Source organism: Budorcas taxicolor, chromosome 1 (genome assembly GCF_023091745.1).
Source record: "Budorcas taxicolor isolate Tak-1 chromosome 1, Takin1.1, whole genome shotgun sequence".
Taxonomy (NCBI): domain Eukaryota; kingdom Metazoa; phylum Chordata; class Mammalia; order Artiodactyla; family Bovidae; genus Budorcas; species Budorcas taxicolor.
Window position 1 is genome coordinate 129,688,999 of NC_068910.1, and position 14,929 is coordinate 129,703,927.

At 40.5% G+C, this 14,929-nt stretch overlaps 1 protein-coding gene across 1 annotated transcript in view; it reads right to left on the bottom strand.

The window, feature by feature from the left end:
- Window positions 1-12,250: 12,250 nt before the first annotated feature.
- FSTL1 (follistatin like 1) overlaps window positions 12,251-14,929 on the bottom strand; it is a 55,138-nt gene continuing 52,459 nt past the window's right edge. Inside the window, exon 11 of the mRNA XM_052652477.1 lies at window positions 12,251-12,472. Within this exon, the coding sequence (XP_052508437.1) occupies window positions 12,428-12,472 (45 nt within the window). The 3' untranslated portion in view covers window positions 12,251-12,427. The remainder of the gene's footprint in view (window positions 12,473-14,929) is intronic.

Consider the following 14,929-nt stretch of genomic DNA (forward strand, 5'->3'; position numbering starts at 1 on the left):
GAGATGGCTGGATGGCATCACTGTCTCGATGGACGTGAGTCTGAGTGAACTTCGGGAGTTGGTGATGGACAGGGAGGCCTGGTGTGCTGTGATTCATGGGGTCGCGAAGAGTCGGACACGACTGAGCGACTGAACTGAACTGAACTGTTTCTTTATCTCTAATTATCTTATTTACAAGATTTACTTTTATTTGATCTCATGCCTCTCACACGTCAAGTTCTCTGAATAAAATTTAACAATCTTTTCTGTGAGATGAAAGATGATTAAAAACCTCCTGAACATTCTGCTCTGTGTATGATTCACTGATGTGGTGCCGCAGTGACAGACGATTTGTTGGAGACTTCAGGGTAGAGCAGGTTTTCTCTAAGCCAGAACTTTTGGGTTTTGGTATTGATGTTATTATATGGGCACTTTACCAATACAAAGTTAAGAGAAAGACATCTTCCTAAAGGTGATTATGGACAGGAATTACTATATTTGTAAAAGCCTTCTCTGGCATACCTGAACAAAGGCTATGAAAATCATAGAAAATCAGAGGTGAGGTCAACTCTTGAACTTTTCTGATTTGCCCAGTTGATTTCAGAGCCGCTATTATTCTTAAAATTCACTTTCCAAATCTCTCCTGTCTCTATGCTTTTTGTACAGAATCTCCTCCTTTGTTCCTTTTGGAAGGAGGTGGCGATGTAGGAATCAAGATTAGGTTATGGGAAAGAGGAGGAAAAGGTATGTAAGAGAAAAGGAAATTCAGAAAATCAACCAGGAACCAGAGATCTTAGTTGGCTTAAAACCCAAATGTTTTGAATTACTGGATTCAGTGATAAAATCATTTTGAAGGGGATAAGACATATATCTGCTTCTAACACCTCCCCATAGAAGGCCACAAAAAGGAGGCGCATCAGAGAGGTTTACCTGGCCAAACCTCTGAGGTGTGCACTGGAGGTGGCTGGGGCCCCACGCTGGCTGGTGTGACCCCTGGATGCATCATCTCTGGGGAGACCAAGTTGGACTGGGGGTCATGCTTCAGGGAACTTAAGAGGCCTAGTCTGTACTCACGTATCTACTTAAAAGTGAGAAGATATGCAGACAGTTATTAGAACTAAATTAAAAAAAATTATTAATTACTAAACATGCTCAGCAATTACACAGAGAACATTAATGACGAATTAGTGGTTCATACTGACGTAATAATTTTAGAAATGAAGGGAAGGATTATGGCAAGGTAAAATGAGTAACAGAGGGATGCAGACTTGAATCTCAACTCTGCTCTTTGCTAATTGTGAACTCTTACCTAAGTTCCTTAAACTTTACAAACTGTGTTCCTCATCTGTAAAATATCTTTTTCACAAAGTCATTGTGAAAATTTTAACACTGCATTGTAAAACAGATTAAAATAATTGGTGATAAGGATGGTATTTGATACTTACACAGCACTTTTATGTACCAAAGACTATTTGAAAAAATCACATATAATACCTCACTGAATCCTCAAAAAAAAAAGAAAAAAAATGAGGTAGGTACTATCGTTATGCCACTTCAAGAGGAAACTGAGACACAGAGAGGTAAAGAGCAGGGGAGGATCAGGATGTAAACTTAAGATAACTGGTATTAAACATTACATTATATTGTCTCTCAGTAAGTTATCAATCAGGCTTCTCTGGCAGCTCAGTGGTAAAGAATACACCTGCCAATATGGGAGATGTGGGTTTGATCCCTGGGTCGGCAACATCTCCTGGAGAAGGAAAATGGCAACCTACTCCAGTATTCTTTCTGGGTAATCCCATGAACAGAGGAGCCTGGTGGTCTACCCTTTGGCAGGGTCACAGAAAGGTTGGAAACAACTTAGTGACTATACAACAACACAACAAAGTTATCAACACAACAGCAACAAAGTTATCAGTCACAACAAGAACAGTGTTGTTATGACACAGGTCAGTTAGCAAGAAGCTGAAATATGAGATTAAAAATGGCATTTACAGAAGACAAAGAATATGTAAAATTATAAATGTTACTGGCTACCTGGTTCAACCGTGGAGTCTGGTGGAAGAATTTTTAAGCAGGCATTTTGAGTTGTCACTGCTCCTTGGAAAATGACAAATTCTGCTAACTTATATAATTTAAATGAGGCTAGGCCTACAAGGATAAAGTCCCTTCTCTTCTGTAGGACAAAATTTCCTTTCAAATGTTTCATCCTCCTGACAATTGTGTATGGGTTTCCTGGTTAAATATTTTATTTTTATCCATTAACAATCTTGTCTCTTATTTTCCTGGCAATACATTCTTTTTACAGGTCCTAACATTATCAAGTTTCCTAAGTTTCTTACCTGACCATGGCAAGTCAGTTAAGACATATGCATTCCAGGGGTCATGATCTGGGTGCATTTCCTGTTCCTATTTCCTAAATTTATTTAACCTGTTTTCCAGCAAGTTGTGTTACTTCCCTTCATACATTCATAGTGGTTCCTTCTCAGTTTTGACCTGTCTATAGAATCCCTACAACTATTGCCCGTCTGAACTTTCTACATGATGTATTTTCATGTATGAATTCAACCCATTGTACCATTCTTCTAACTGTGTACACTTTTTGTTAATGATGCCATAAGGAAGCAGGAGAAATACATATATCCAGAATTTCTCAAAAAGGTTATCTGTCTTTATTATGGAGTTTCCCAACTCAACATTGTCTTTTCTTTTTTTTCCCTCATTTGATATATTCTCCATAGACCATCTTGTCTGTACAAAGGCATACTATCTCTATACTTTTCCAAAACCTTTATCTCTAGTCCAGATCTCTTCCCAAACCTTCCTATTCAACTACTCACAAGATCTCTCCAAACTCAGACTCAATCTGTGCAAAACTGAATTCATCTCCCATTCCTTCCTCCCTTCCCCAGCCAGTGGGTTTCTCCTGCTCTCTTACCGACCCCAGGAAATGGCACTTTATCTACCAAGTCATCCAAGTTGGAACCTTAGGGTCATTCTTGACCATTGTCTCCTCAACTCCCATAGCCAGTCATTAGCCAGCTCTTGTCAATGTTACCTCCTTAGCCTTCTATTAGTTCCCCAATGCTATCTTAATTCAAGTCACCATTATTTCTCATCTCATTCCTGAAGTAACCTTCTAATTAATTGATCTACTACTGCCAGATCTTGCCACCCTGACAACAAACGGCTAATAATAATTTATGAAGAACTATTACAAACCAGTAAGAAAAAGGCCAACAATCAATAGAAAATGAATGAAGGGAATGAAAGAAAAGAACAAGGACCAATAATTCATGGAAAGATTTTCAATCTCACATAAGGAATAATATATTAAATTAATTAAAAATAAGGCAACAACACTGGTTATAACTGTGATTTCTTTCCCTTTAGAAAACAAGTATTCAGCTTTTTCCAGACTTTACCATGCAAGAATTCCTGGAATTCTTGAGCTAAGGAGTAACATAATCAAAGAGGAGCTTTAGGAAGGTACCGGTTGAGGGCACTGGAATAGTAGAAAGGGAAGAACTAGGAGCAGAGATAAGTTAAGAGGCTATTGCTGTCAGTCATTGAGAAGAAGGTCTGAATTAGAAAAAAAATAGAAATAATAATGTGCTTAGTTTAAGGGATGTGTCTATTCACAGCTTTAGTCATAGATATATTGATTTATATGGTTTCATGTAAACATATATTGTTTTTGCAAGGAGAGAGAAATTTACATAAATAGATGTGCGTTTCTCTGTGTTATCTTTGTTTTTCACTGTGACTGTATCATTTACTTTTTTATTCAGCAAATACTTACTGAGCCCTGATTTTGTACAAAGCAATGTTCCAGGTACCATGGTAGAACATGAACATGAATCAAACACAAATCCAATGCTTGAGGAGCTTACAGACTAGAAAGAGAGAAAACACATTTGTCAAATAGCTAAAATGCAAATTAGTGAAGTGATAAGTACCATGAAGTTAGAAAGTTCAGAAGAGGAAGTCACTACCTTAGCTGGAGAGATAAGGGAGAAGATGGCATTTGAATTTGGTTTTAAGGAATTAAGAGGATGATAGAGTTACCATATGATCCAGCAATCCCACTTCTGAGCATATATCTGAAGAAAACTCTAACTTGGAAAGATACATGCACCCCAGTGGTTATAGCTGCACTATTCACAATCACCAAGATGTGGAAGCTACCTAAATGCCCACTGACACATGAATGGATAAAGATGTGGCATATACACACCACACACACACACACACACACACACACACACACACACACACACACACACATATCCATACGATGGAATATTACCCAGCCATAAAAAAGAATGAAGTAATGCCATTTACAGTAACATGGATGGACCTAGAGGTTATCATACCAGGTGATGTAAGACAGAGAAAAACAAATATCATATGATATCACTTATATATGGAATCTAAAAAATGATACAAATAAATTTATTTACAAAACAGAAAAAAGAAAAATAAGGCAATGAGTTACCATTTTTTTCTCTATTAGAAGCCCACAGTGCTTGCAAAAATTTTGGAAAATATACACATTCAGTATATGTATTTTTGGTGCAATTGTAAGTAAATGCATACAAACTTCTCTGAAGGACAACTGGCAATTATAAACAAATCTGTAAGTGTACACACCCTCTAAGAGGATACATTTTTTCACTGTATTTTGACACGATTTGAATTTTGTGTTACTATGTGCATATATTAGCTTTTCAATAAGAAATGTGTTAAATAATTATAAAAAAATGAAACCCCATTGACAGGAAGACTTCTCATTCAGGCAGTAACATGGTACTTCCTAGTTACATCATGCATCAGCCTTCAGCAGCAATAGCCCAGGGTTTACTCTCTTCACGTCTTCCATCTATGCTAGATTTACTCCAGGAGGGTATCTGCTTAGATTTACTCATTCAAATGATTTCTTTTCTTACTCCCTCCTTCCCCTTATTTTAGAAATATTTTAAGAGGACCAGTGGGAACTTGATACATACAGGCACTCTGAAACTAAAGTTAATCAAAGTAATTTGTTCTAATTAAAAAAAAACCTCATAATATATTTTGATTATAGGTTGCTTACCTTCTCAATTATGCTACTTTCAGGCTATTTTAATTCATTCTCATTTCCAGAACACAGGCAGCGTATAATAGGAGGAAAAGTGTTTGCAGAGCACACATTTAGAAGATTGAGAGAAGCCAATCAGTATTTAAATGGTTGTGGACAAGGTATCCATCATATTTGGCTTAAGAATTCTGAGAATGAAAGTTTACAGAATCGAACTGTGATTAATAAGATCACTAATTTGTAGCAATAACACAACCAGAGATAACATTTTAGTATCTTATTAGCGTTTGAGTAATACCTCAAGTCCAATCAAGGTGACCTACTTAGAGAAGCAAGACTTCACACATTATGAATAAAATTCAGTTCAGTTCAGTTCAGTCGCTCAGTCGTGTCCGACTCTTTGTGACCCCATGAAATGCAGCATGCCAGGCCTCCCTGTCCATCACCAACTCCCAGAGCCCACCCAAACTGATGTCCATTGAATCAGTGATGCCATCCAACCATCCCATCCTCTGTCGTCCCCTTCTCCTGCCTTCAATCTTCCGCAGCATCAGGGTCTTTTCAAATGAGTCAGCTCTTCGCATGAGATGGCCAAAGTACTGGAGTTTCAGCTTTAACATCAGACCTTCCAAAGAACACCCAGGACTGATCTCCTTTAGGATGGACTGGTTGGATTTCCTTGCAGTCCAACGGACTTTCAAGAGTTTTCTCCAACACCACAGTTCAAAAGCATCAATTCTTCGGTGCTCAGCTTTTTTTATAGTCCAACTCTCACATCCATACATGACCACTGGAGAAACCATAGCCTTGACTAGATGGACTTTTGTTGGCAAAGTAATGTCTCTGCTTTTAAATATGCTATCTACGTTGGTCATAACTTTCCTTCCAAGGAGTAAGCCTCTTTTAATTTCATGACTGCAATCACCATCTGCAGTGATTTTGGAGCCCCCCCAAAATAAAGTCTCTCACTGTTTCCCCATCTATTTGCCATGAAGTGATGGGACCAGATGCCATGATCTTTGTTTTCTGAATGTTGAGTTTTAAGCCAACTTTTTCACTTTCATCAAGAGGCTCTTTAGTTCCTCTTCACTTTCTGCCATAAGGGTGGTGTCATCTGCTTATCTGAGGTTATTGATATTTCTCCCGGCAATCTTGATTCCAGCTTGTGTTTCTTCCAGCCCAGCGTTTCTCATGATGTACTCTGCACAGAAGTTACATAAGCAGGGTGACAATATGCAGCCTTGACATCCTCCTTTTCCTATTTGGAACTAGTCTGTTGTTCCATGTCCAGTTCTAACTGTTGCTTCCTGACCTGCATATAGGTTTCTCAAGAGGCATGTCAGGTAGTCTGCTATTCCCGCTTCTTTCAGAATTTTACACAGTTTATTGTGATCCACACAGTCAAAGGGTTTGGCATAGTCAGTAAAGCAGAAATAGATGTTTTTCTGGAACTCCCTTGCTTTTTTGATGATCCAGCAGATGTTGGCAATTTGATCTCTGGTTCCTCTGTCTTTTCTAAAACCAGCTTGAACATTTGGAAGTTCACAGTTCATGTATTGCTGAAGCCTGGCTTGAAGAATTTTGAGCATTACTTTACTAGCATGTGAGATGAGTGCAACTGTGTGGTAGTTTGAGCATTCTTTGGCATTTCCTTTATTTGGGACTGGAATGAAAATCAACATTTTCCAGTCCTGTGGCCACTGCTGAGTTTTCCAAATTTGCTGGCATATTGACTGCAGCACTTTCACAGCATCATCTTTCAGGATTTGAAATAGCTCAAATGGAATTCCATCACCTCCACTAGCTTTGTTTGTAGTGATGCTTCCTAAGGCCCACTTGACTTCACATTCCAGGATGTCTGGCTCTAGGTGGGTGATCACACCATTGTGATTATCTGGGTCGTGAAGATCTTTTTGTACAGTTCTTCTGTGTATTCTTGCCACCTGTTCTTAATATCTTCTGCTTCTGTCAGGTCCATACCATTTCTGTCCTTTATTGAGCCCGTCTTTGCATGAAATGTTCCCATGGTATCTCTAATTTTCTTGAAGAGAGCTCTAGTCTTTCTCATTCTATTGTTTTCCTCTATTTCTTTGCATTGATCGCTGAGAAAGGCTTTATTTCTCCTTGCTATTCTTTGGAACTCTGCATTCAAATGGGTATATCTTTCCTTTTCTCTTTTGCTTTTTGTTTCTCTTCTTTTTGCAGCAATTTTAAGGCCTCCTCAGACAGCCATTTTGCCTTTTTTGCATTTCTTTTTCTTGGGGATGGTCTTGATCCCTGTCTCCTGTACAATGTCATGAACCTCTGTCCATAGTGTATCAGGCACTCTATCAGATCTAGTCCCTTAAATCTATTTGTCACTTCCACTGTATAATCATAAGGGATTTGATTTAGGTTATACCTGAATGGCCTAGTGGTTTCGTCCACTTTCTTCAATTTAAGTTTGAATTTGGCAATAAGGAGTTCATGATCTGAGCCACAGTCAGCTCCCGGTCTGTTTTTGCTGACTGTACAGAGCTTCTCCATCTTTGGCTGCAAAGAAAACTAGCCAATCTAATCACATGGACCACAGCCTTGTCTAACTCAACGAGTAAAATTCAGTTCAGTTCAGTTCAGTCGCTCAGTCGTGTCCCACTCTTTGTGACCCCATGAATTGCAGCATGCCAGGCCTCCCTGTCCATCACCAACTCCCGGAGTTCACCCAAACTCATGTCCATAGAGTCAGTGATGCCATCCAACCATCCTATCCTCTGTCGTCCCCTTCTCCTCCTGCCCCTAATCCCACCCAGAATCACAGTCTTTTCCAATGAGTCAACTCTTCGCATCAGATGGCCTAAGTAATGGAGTTTCAGCTTTAGCATCATTCCTTCCAAAGAACACCCAGGACTGATCTCCTTTAGAATGGACTGGTTGGATTTCCTTGCGGTCCAAGGGACTCTCAAGAGTCTTCTCCAACACCACAGTTCAAAAGCATCAATTCTTCGGCGCTCAGCCTTCTCCACAGTCCAACTCTCACATCCATACATGACCACTGGAAAAACCATAGCCTTGACTAGATGGACCTTAGTTGGCAAAGTAATGTCTCTGCTTTTGAATATGCTATCTAGGTTGGTCATAACTTTTCTTCCAAGGAGTAAGCGTCTTTTAATTTCATGGCTGCAATCACCATCTGCAGTGATTTTGGAGCCTCCAAAATAAAGTCTGACACTGTTTCCACTCTTTCCCCATCTATTTGCCATGAAGTTATGGGACCAGATGCCATGATCTTTGTTTTCTGAATGTTGACTTTTAAGCCAACTTTTTCACTCTCCTCTTTCACTTTCATCAAAAGGCTCTTTAGTTCCTCTTCACTTTCTGCCATAAGGGTGATGTCATCTGCATATCTGAGGTTATTGATATTTCTCCCAGCAATCTTGATTCCAGCTTGTGCTTCTTCCAGCCCAGCCTTTCTTATGATGTACTCTGCATATTAAGTTAAATAAGCAGGGTGACAATATACATCCTTGACGTACTCCTTTTCCTATTTGGAACTAGTCTGTTGTTCCATGTCCAGTTCTAACTGTTGCTTCCTGACCTGCATATAGGTTTCTCAAGAGGCACGTCAGGTAGTCTGCTATTCCCACTTCTTTCAGAATTTTACAGTTTATTGTGATCCACACAGTCAAAGGCTTTGGCATAGTCAATAAAGCAGAAATAGATGTTTTTCTGGAACTCCCTTGCTTTTTCCATGATCCAGCGGATGTTGGCAATTTGATCTCTGGTTCCTCTGCCTTTTCTAAAACCAGCTTGAACATCTGGAAGTTCACAGTTCACGTATTGCTGAAGCCTGGCTTGGAGAATTTTGAACATTACTTTACTAGCGTGTGAGGTGAGTGCAATTGTGCAGTAGTTTGAGCATTCTTTGGCATTGCCTTTCTATGACTATAATTAAGACAGCTTAAACCTCATCATCTGTAATGCGCTCTTCTGGAAGACAGAATTAATGGTCATGGGGAGTGAATGATACCTGTAAGAATCATTTGGACAGGTAGTTGGAAAATAAGTATCAGTCATATGTCTCCAAGATGGTATTGATCAGACAACATGCAGTCCACTTGGAAATGTTTACTCCATGGGATGCATGTGTATCAGGTAAATAGCCACTAAGGTTAGTCAACCAGATCTTCACAAGCTTCCTGTGCCACCTTCCCAGGTTTGTTTCACTTCTCATACAAGTTTACCTGTAATCAGCCTTCAGTCTCATCAGATTCTTGGCAGCTTTAGGAGTCATTTAGTTTAATCTCTTCTAAAAGGGAATGTTCCCAGACTTCTCATCAATTCTTATCCACACCCACCATCAGTGATTTATTTTTTAAAATAAACTTGTTTTATCAGTCCATGAGCAAACATTCCTGCCTACTGCTTCAGTCCCAAGATTAGGATAAACTTTTCAGGCCTCTTGAAACTCAAATTCACTTTTATAAGGTAAATGGTTAATGTTTTTATAATTTTTATAATGTTTCTCTCTCTTGCTCCATGTTCAATCATGTCTGACTCTTTGCAATGCTTTGGACTACAGCCTGCCAGACTCCTCTGTCCATGGAATTTCTCAGGCAAGAAAACTGGAATGGGTTACCATTTCCTACGTCAGGGGATCTTCCCGACCCAGGGGTTGAACTTGCATCTCCTGCACTGCAGAGGATTCTTTACCACTGAGCCATTGGGAAGCCCTCTCACAACTTTATTTGGCCTTAATTGAGGGGAAGGAAAATGACACAGTTATTGTTTTAATTTCTTTATTTATCAATAGTATCCAAAAAAGAATCAAGAGTTACAAAAACAAGTTAAATGCAATATGGAAGCCTACTAAATACAAATACATTTCACAAACACACAGGCAACGGAAACCTGTCCAAATTTGCTTCTTGAAATTTGACTATTTAAAAACATAAATGTAAAGGAAAGACATTCAGACTGGTCCAGATGGTCTTATTAGCAGGTGGAGGAGTCCTGCTTTCCAAAAACAATGATGGAGTCCAGAGCCATGGCATGTGAGAAGGTTTCCATGGACACTGAATCTTAACAGATGCTATAATGTCTTTATAAAAACCATAGACACACAGAGAAAGCCCAAGGAAGCTTGCAGTCTAAGCCCTGTGCTTTTAGAGAGCTGGAGGAACTGAACCTGATTTAATTCTGTTTCTTTGCTCCATGCAAAGCTCTATGCAAGACTCCCCAAACTAGGGTATTTAGCAGCTTTCTGTGAATGATCATCATCACGTGACTCTATGGTGTAGCTTCCCTATTTACAGGAGGAATGCAGGTTAGATCTTGGGACTTCAACATCGCAGGGTAGGGTCATCTTGGATGGCAGCCACTGACCTAAAGGTAACAGGTGAGGAGACATTCTGCCTTCTTGCTTTAAACAGACTGGTACTCCCGCCCTCTCTTCTGGTGTCCAAGGGCTGGCAAAACTTGGTCAAGATGTGCTGTTGGGAGCTCTCCAAGGCACTTTGACAGGGAGGTGCATTTCAAACTGTATAAGTTGGGTTGGAAGAGAGCTTTTAAGCGGGATGATTTACAAAAACTCCGAATTCTAAACAAAGTGGAATGTTCTTCTTTCAAAGGAGAAAAAGGAAACCTGGTTAGAAGGAATTCCATTTTCAGCGCAACTTTCTCAGAGTTGCCTGTGCAATACAGCCCTCAGGATTTCCCTCTGGTGGTCTGTAATCTGCTTTCTGAAAATGAGGTCTTATGTCAAGTTTCTAATTTTGTTACTCCAAATGCATCTTAAACATGGTATTGAGTGGGGTTAATTATCACAGGGGTCAAAAGACACAGAAATGACTGACTTCTCCCCAGTCACACTTCTAGGATTTGATTCCACTTTTTTCCCTGTCTTAAAATGTAAACCTTTTTTCCCCTCATCTCTAAAGGGAGATTCATTTCTCTTCCCAACAAGGTTAAAGATGAACTGTAAAAGCGAAGACAAAGAAGTGGTTCTCTTTCTCACTCTCTTCCTGGGCAGGCTTTACTTGAGGGCTCTACATCATAGCACGACCTGTGGGGCCATTCAGACCAAGGTCAAATTTGGTCATCTTGTTTTTGGTCATCTGATTCTTACATAAAAACAAGGTTTCATTTATCCTAAGGAGGAGAAAAATCACATTTTCTCCTTCTGGACCTATTACCAGAATCACAGAATTTACACTTCCTCAAATCAATAGTTTAATGCATTCCTACCTGTTCACTGAGGAAACTAAGGCCCAGAAATAGGAAGAGATGGGCCACAGTCACTCTCCTACTTAGTGCAGGATCAATGAGCATATTGATAGACTGGGAACATCTAAGTCTTGCTTAGCTGCACTTGTCTCCATTCTTTGGAATACTGATTTGTATGGCTCTATCAGAATAAATGAAAACAAGTTAGCATTTTGGATCTTAAAGGCTTTGTGTGGGGATACTTCTCATGGCTTCTGTCTGAGGCACCCCCTGCTCCTCTGGCAGACTGCAGACCCACTGGAAACCACAGGAGAATTCCAGGCTGCATGTGGCAGGGTGGGGGGATGTCTGGGTGATAGCAGTCTCTGCACAAGGAAGAACCCCAAACTCTCCCATCTCTGAAATGCAGGACTAATGAAAAATAATTACAAAAGCTTAATTTCTAGTTAAGAAAATAAAATATTAAACAACAACAATAATATAATGATAATAATTGAAGAATGAAATCAACTTGCCAAAAAAAGTTTACAGAAAAATAGCACCTTTGGTAAAAAGTATTTTAAAAATTTGGTTAGATCTCTAAGGGGCTCAAAGTCTCCAAGTATCTGCATCATTTGGGGGCACCCTCTCTCAGACACTGGGGAACTAGCAGGATGGCCGTGTATCTAGAGCCAGTGGCTGGGGCCTTGAGGAGAAGCACAGATGCTAGAGGTCTGTTATGCTGATGGCGGCAGGAAGGGCTGGAAGCAGAATGCAGTCTTCTTCACTGAGTTTCCCAATTCCCTCCTCTGGGACAGCCTGCTCAGCTCTCTCTCACTGCCTGCACTCCCTGCAGCATGTTCACAGCTGTGCTATACTCGGAAGGGTTCCAGATCTGGGTCCACTCTCCCAACCCTGATGCAGTTTCCTTACTTGCCTCTGGCCCCTGAGCACCACTGACAGCTTCTCCCAAAACACTCCTAGAAATGAAGGCTCTGGCCTTTCCCCTCCTAGCCAGCCATCCCCATTTCCTTTATTGCAAAACAAATAGACAAAATAAAACTCATTGCTATATAAGCAAATACAGGTGATTTGGCGGTTGTAGCAGACACTTGCATATACTGGACTCAGCGCTGAAATTGAAGAGAAGGTGCCAGGCTCTGGACACCATTCCCAGATGCCTCCTCATTAGATCTCTTTGGTGCTCACTCTCTTGGACTTTTCAGCTGTTTCCTTTGAGAGGCAAGAGAAAATAAACATTATGAAATATTAAAAATTATTGGCATTTATCTGAGACTGAAAAAGTTGGCTTAAAGCTCAACATTCAGAAAACTAAGATTATGGCATCTGGTCCCATCACTTCATGGGAAATAGAGGGGGAAACAGTGGAAACAGTGTCAGACTTTATTTTTTGGGGCTCCAAAATCACTGCAGATGGTAATTGCAGCCATGAAATTAAAAGACGCTTACTCCTTGGAAGGAAAGCTATGACCAACGTAGACAGCATATTAAAAAGCAGAGACATTACTTTGTCAACAAAGGTCTGTCTAGTCAAGGCTATGGTTTTTCCAGTGGTCATGTATGGATGTGAGAGTTGGACTGTGAAGAAAGCTGAGCACCAAAGAACTGATGCTTTTGAATTGTGGTGTTGTAGAAGACTCTTGAGAGTCCCTTGGATTGCAAGGAAATCCAACCAGTCCATCCTAAAGGAGATCAGTCCTGGGTGTTCATTGGAAGGTGTGATGCTAAAGCTGAAACTCCAGTACTTTGGCCACCTCATGCGAAGAGTTGACTCATTGGAAAAGACCCTGATGCTGGGAGGGGTTGGGGGCAGGAGGAGAAGGGGACGACAGAGGATGAGATGGCTGGATGGCATCACCGACTCGATGGACGTGAGTCTAGGTGAACTCCGGGAGTTGGCGATGGACAGGGAGGCCTGGCGTGCTGCGATTCATGGGGTCGCAAAGATTCGGACACGACTGAGCGACTGAACTGAACTGATCTAGTCTTCAAGGCCAGCACTGACAGAAACATGCTCATGTTAAAGTTTAGTCCTGTTTACTTGCCTGTCTCCTCCACAGATGATGAACAACTTGAGGGCAAGGATCATGTCTTACCATGACATAGTTGCATAGGACTGTGGCTAAATTAAGAGCCGACTCTAAACTCCTATGAAACAGCAAGGTCGGACATTATATTCATTTGAAAAATGAAGAAAAGGATGCTCCATGGAAGTGCTACAAAATGTTTTGAATCCAAATTTAGAGAAGCATTGAGAGCGACAGGCTCTGGAGGCAGACTGCCTGAGCTTGAATCATGGCTGTGCAACTTTCTGGGGGACTTTGGGCATTATTATGAAACCTGTGCCTCAATGTCTTCAACTACAAAATAAGGGTAATAAAGTAAATACTACCTCTTCTAACAGTGGCAAATGTCTCCAAAGAAGACATTCTTATAGCCAGGAAGCATATAAGAAGATGCTCAACATCATTAATCATTAGGGAAATGAAAATCAAAATACAATGAGATGTCATCTCACACCCACTAGGATGTCTAATAAAAAATAACCACAATGACAAATGATGGTGAGTTTGTGGAGAAATTGGAATATGACTGGTTACGATATAAAATAGTATAGTCACTTTGGAAAACAGTCTGGCAGTTTATCAAAAGATTAAACACAAAGTTACCCTGTGATCCAGCAATCCCACTCCTTAGGTACACACACAAGAGAACTGAAAACATATGTCCACACAGAAACTTGTATAAGAATGTTTACAGCAGTATCATTCATCATAGCCAAAAAGTAGAAGCAAACTAAATATACACTAACTGATGAATGGATATACAAAATGTGGTATATCTATCCATGAAATGTTCTTTATTCCTAAAAAGGAATGAAGTCTTGATTCACGCTACAACAAGGATAAACCTTAAAAACATTACACTAAATGAAAAAAGTCAGACAGAAAATGCCATATATTGTACAATTCCAATTATTTGTGTCCATAATAGGCAAATCTACAGAAACAGAAAGTATAATAGTGGTTGCCATGGGCTGGGAGAGGAGAGAATATAAGTGACTTCTAATGGGTTTGGTGTTTCTTTGGGGCATGATGAAAATGATCTGGAAATAGACAGTGGTAATGGCTGACAATCTTGTGAATATATCAGAAACCATCTGATTGCATACTTTTAAAAGGGTGAGTTTTATGGTACGTGAATTACATCTCAATAAAAAATTAAACAGGGAATAAAAGACAGTGTTTGGCATCTGGTAGGCACCGTCAGTGCCCCATCCACAGCCCTTATCTTCAACATTTCAGTACACTGGCCTGGCTTCTTACTGCCAGCCCCTGCATCTTCTTGCCTGCGGCTTTCTCTGGCTGCTGAAGCCCGCTCTGCCCATACGCGCTGACAGGCCAGAAAGGCCAGGGAATTCATGTTTGCTGGTGGCGGCTCTCAGCCAGTAGCTGCTGGGAGCTCATGCAGGCACAGCCCGGCTCCCTGCCCCCTGCGCACTGGAACTGTTCCCAGAGTTCTGTGACAGGACTAAGCTCCACTTGCCCCCAGTGGTAATGTGCCGGAATACACACTGATTATCTCTTCCCTCCTTGGGCTCACCTCCCAACTCCCCTGCTGGTGTTTCTTGGGGACTTCCTCCCAAATAAACTGTTTGTACTTGAGTTC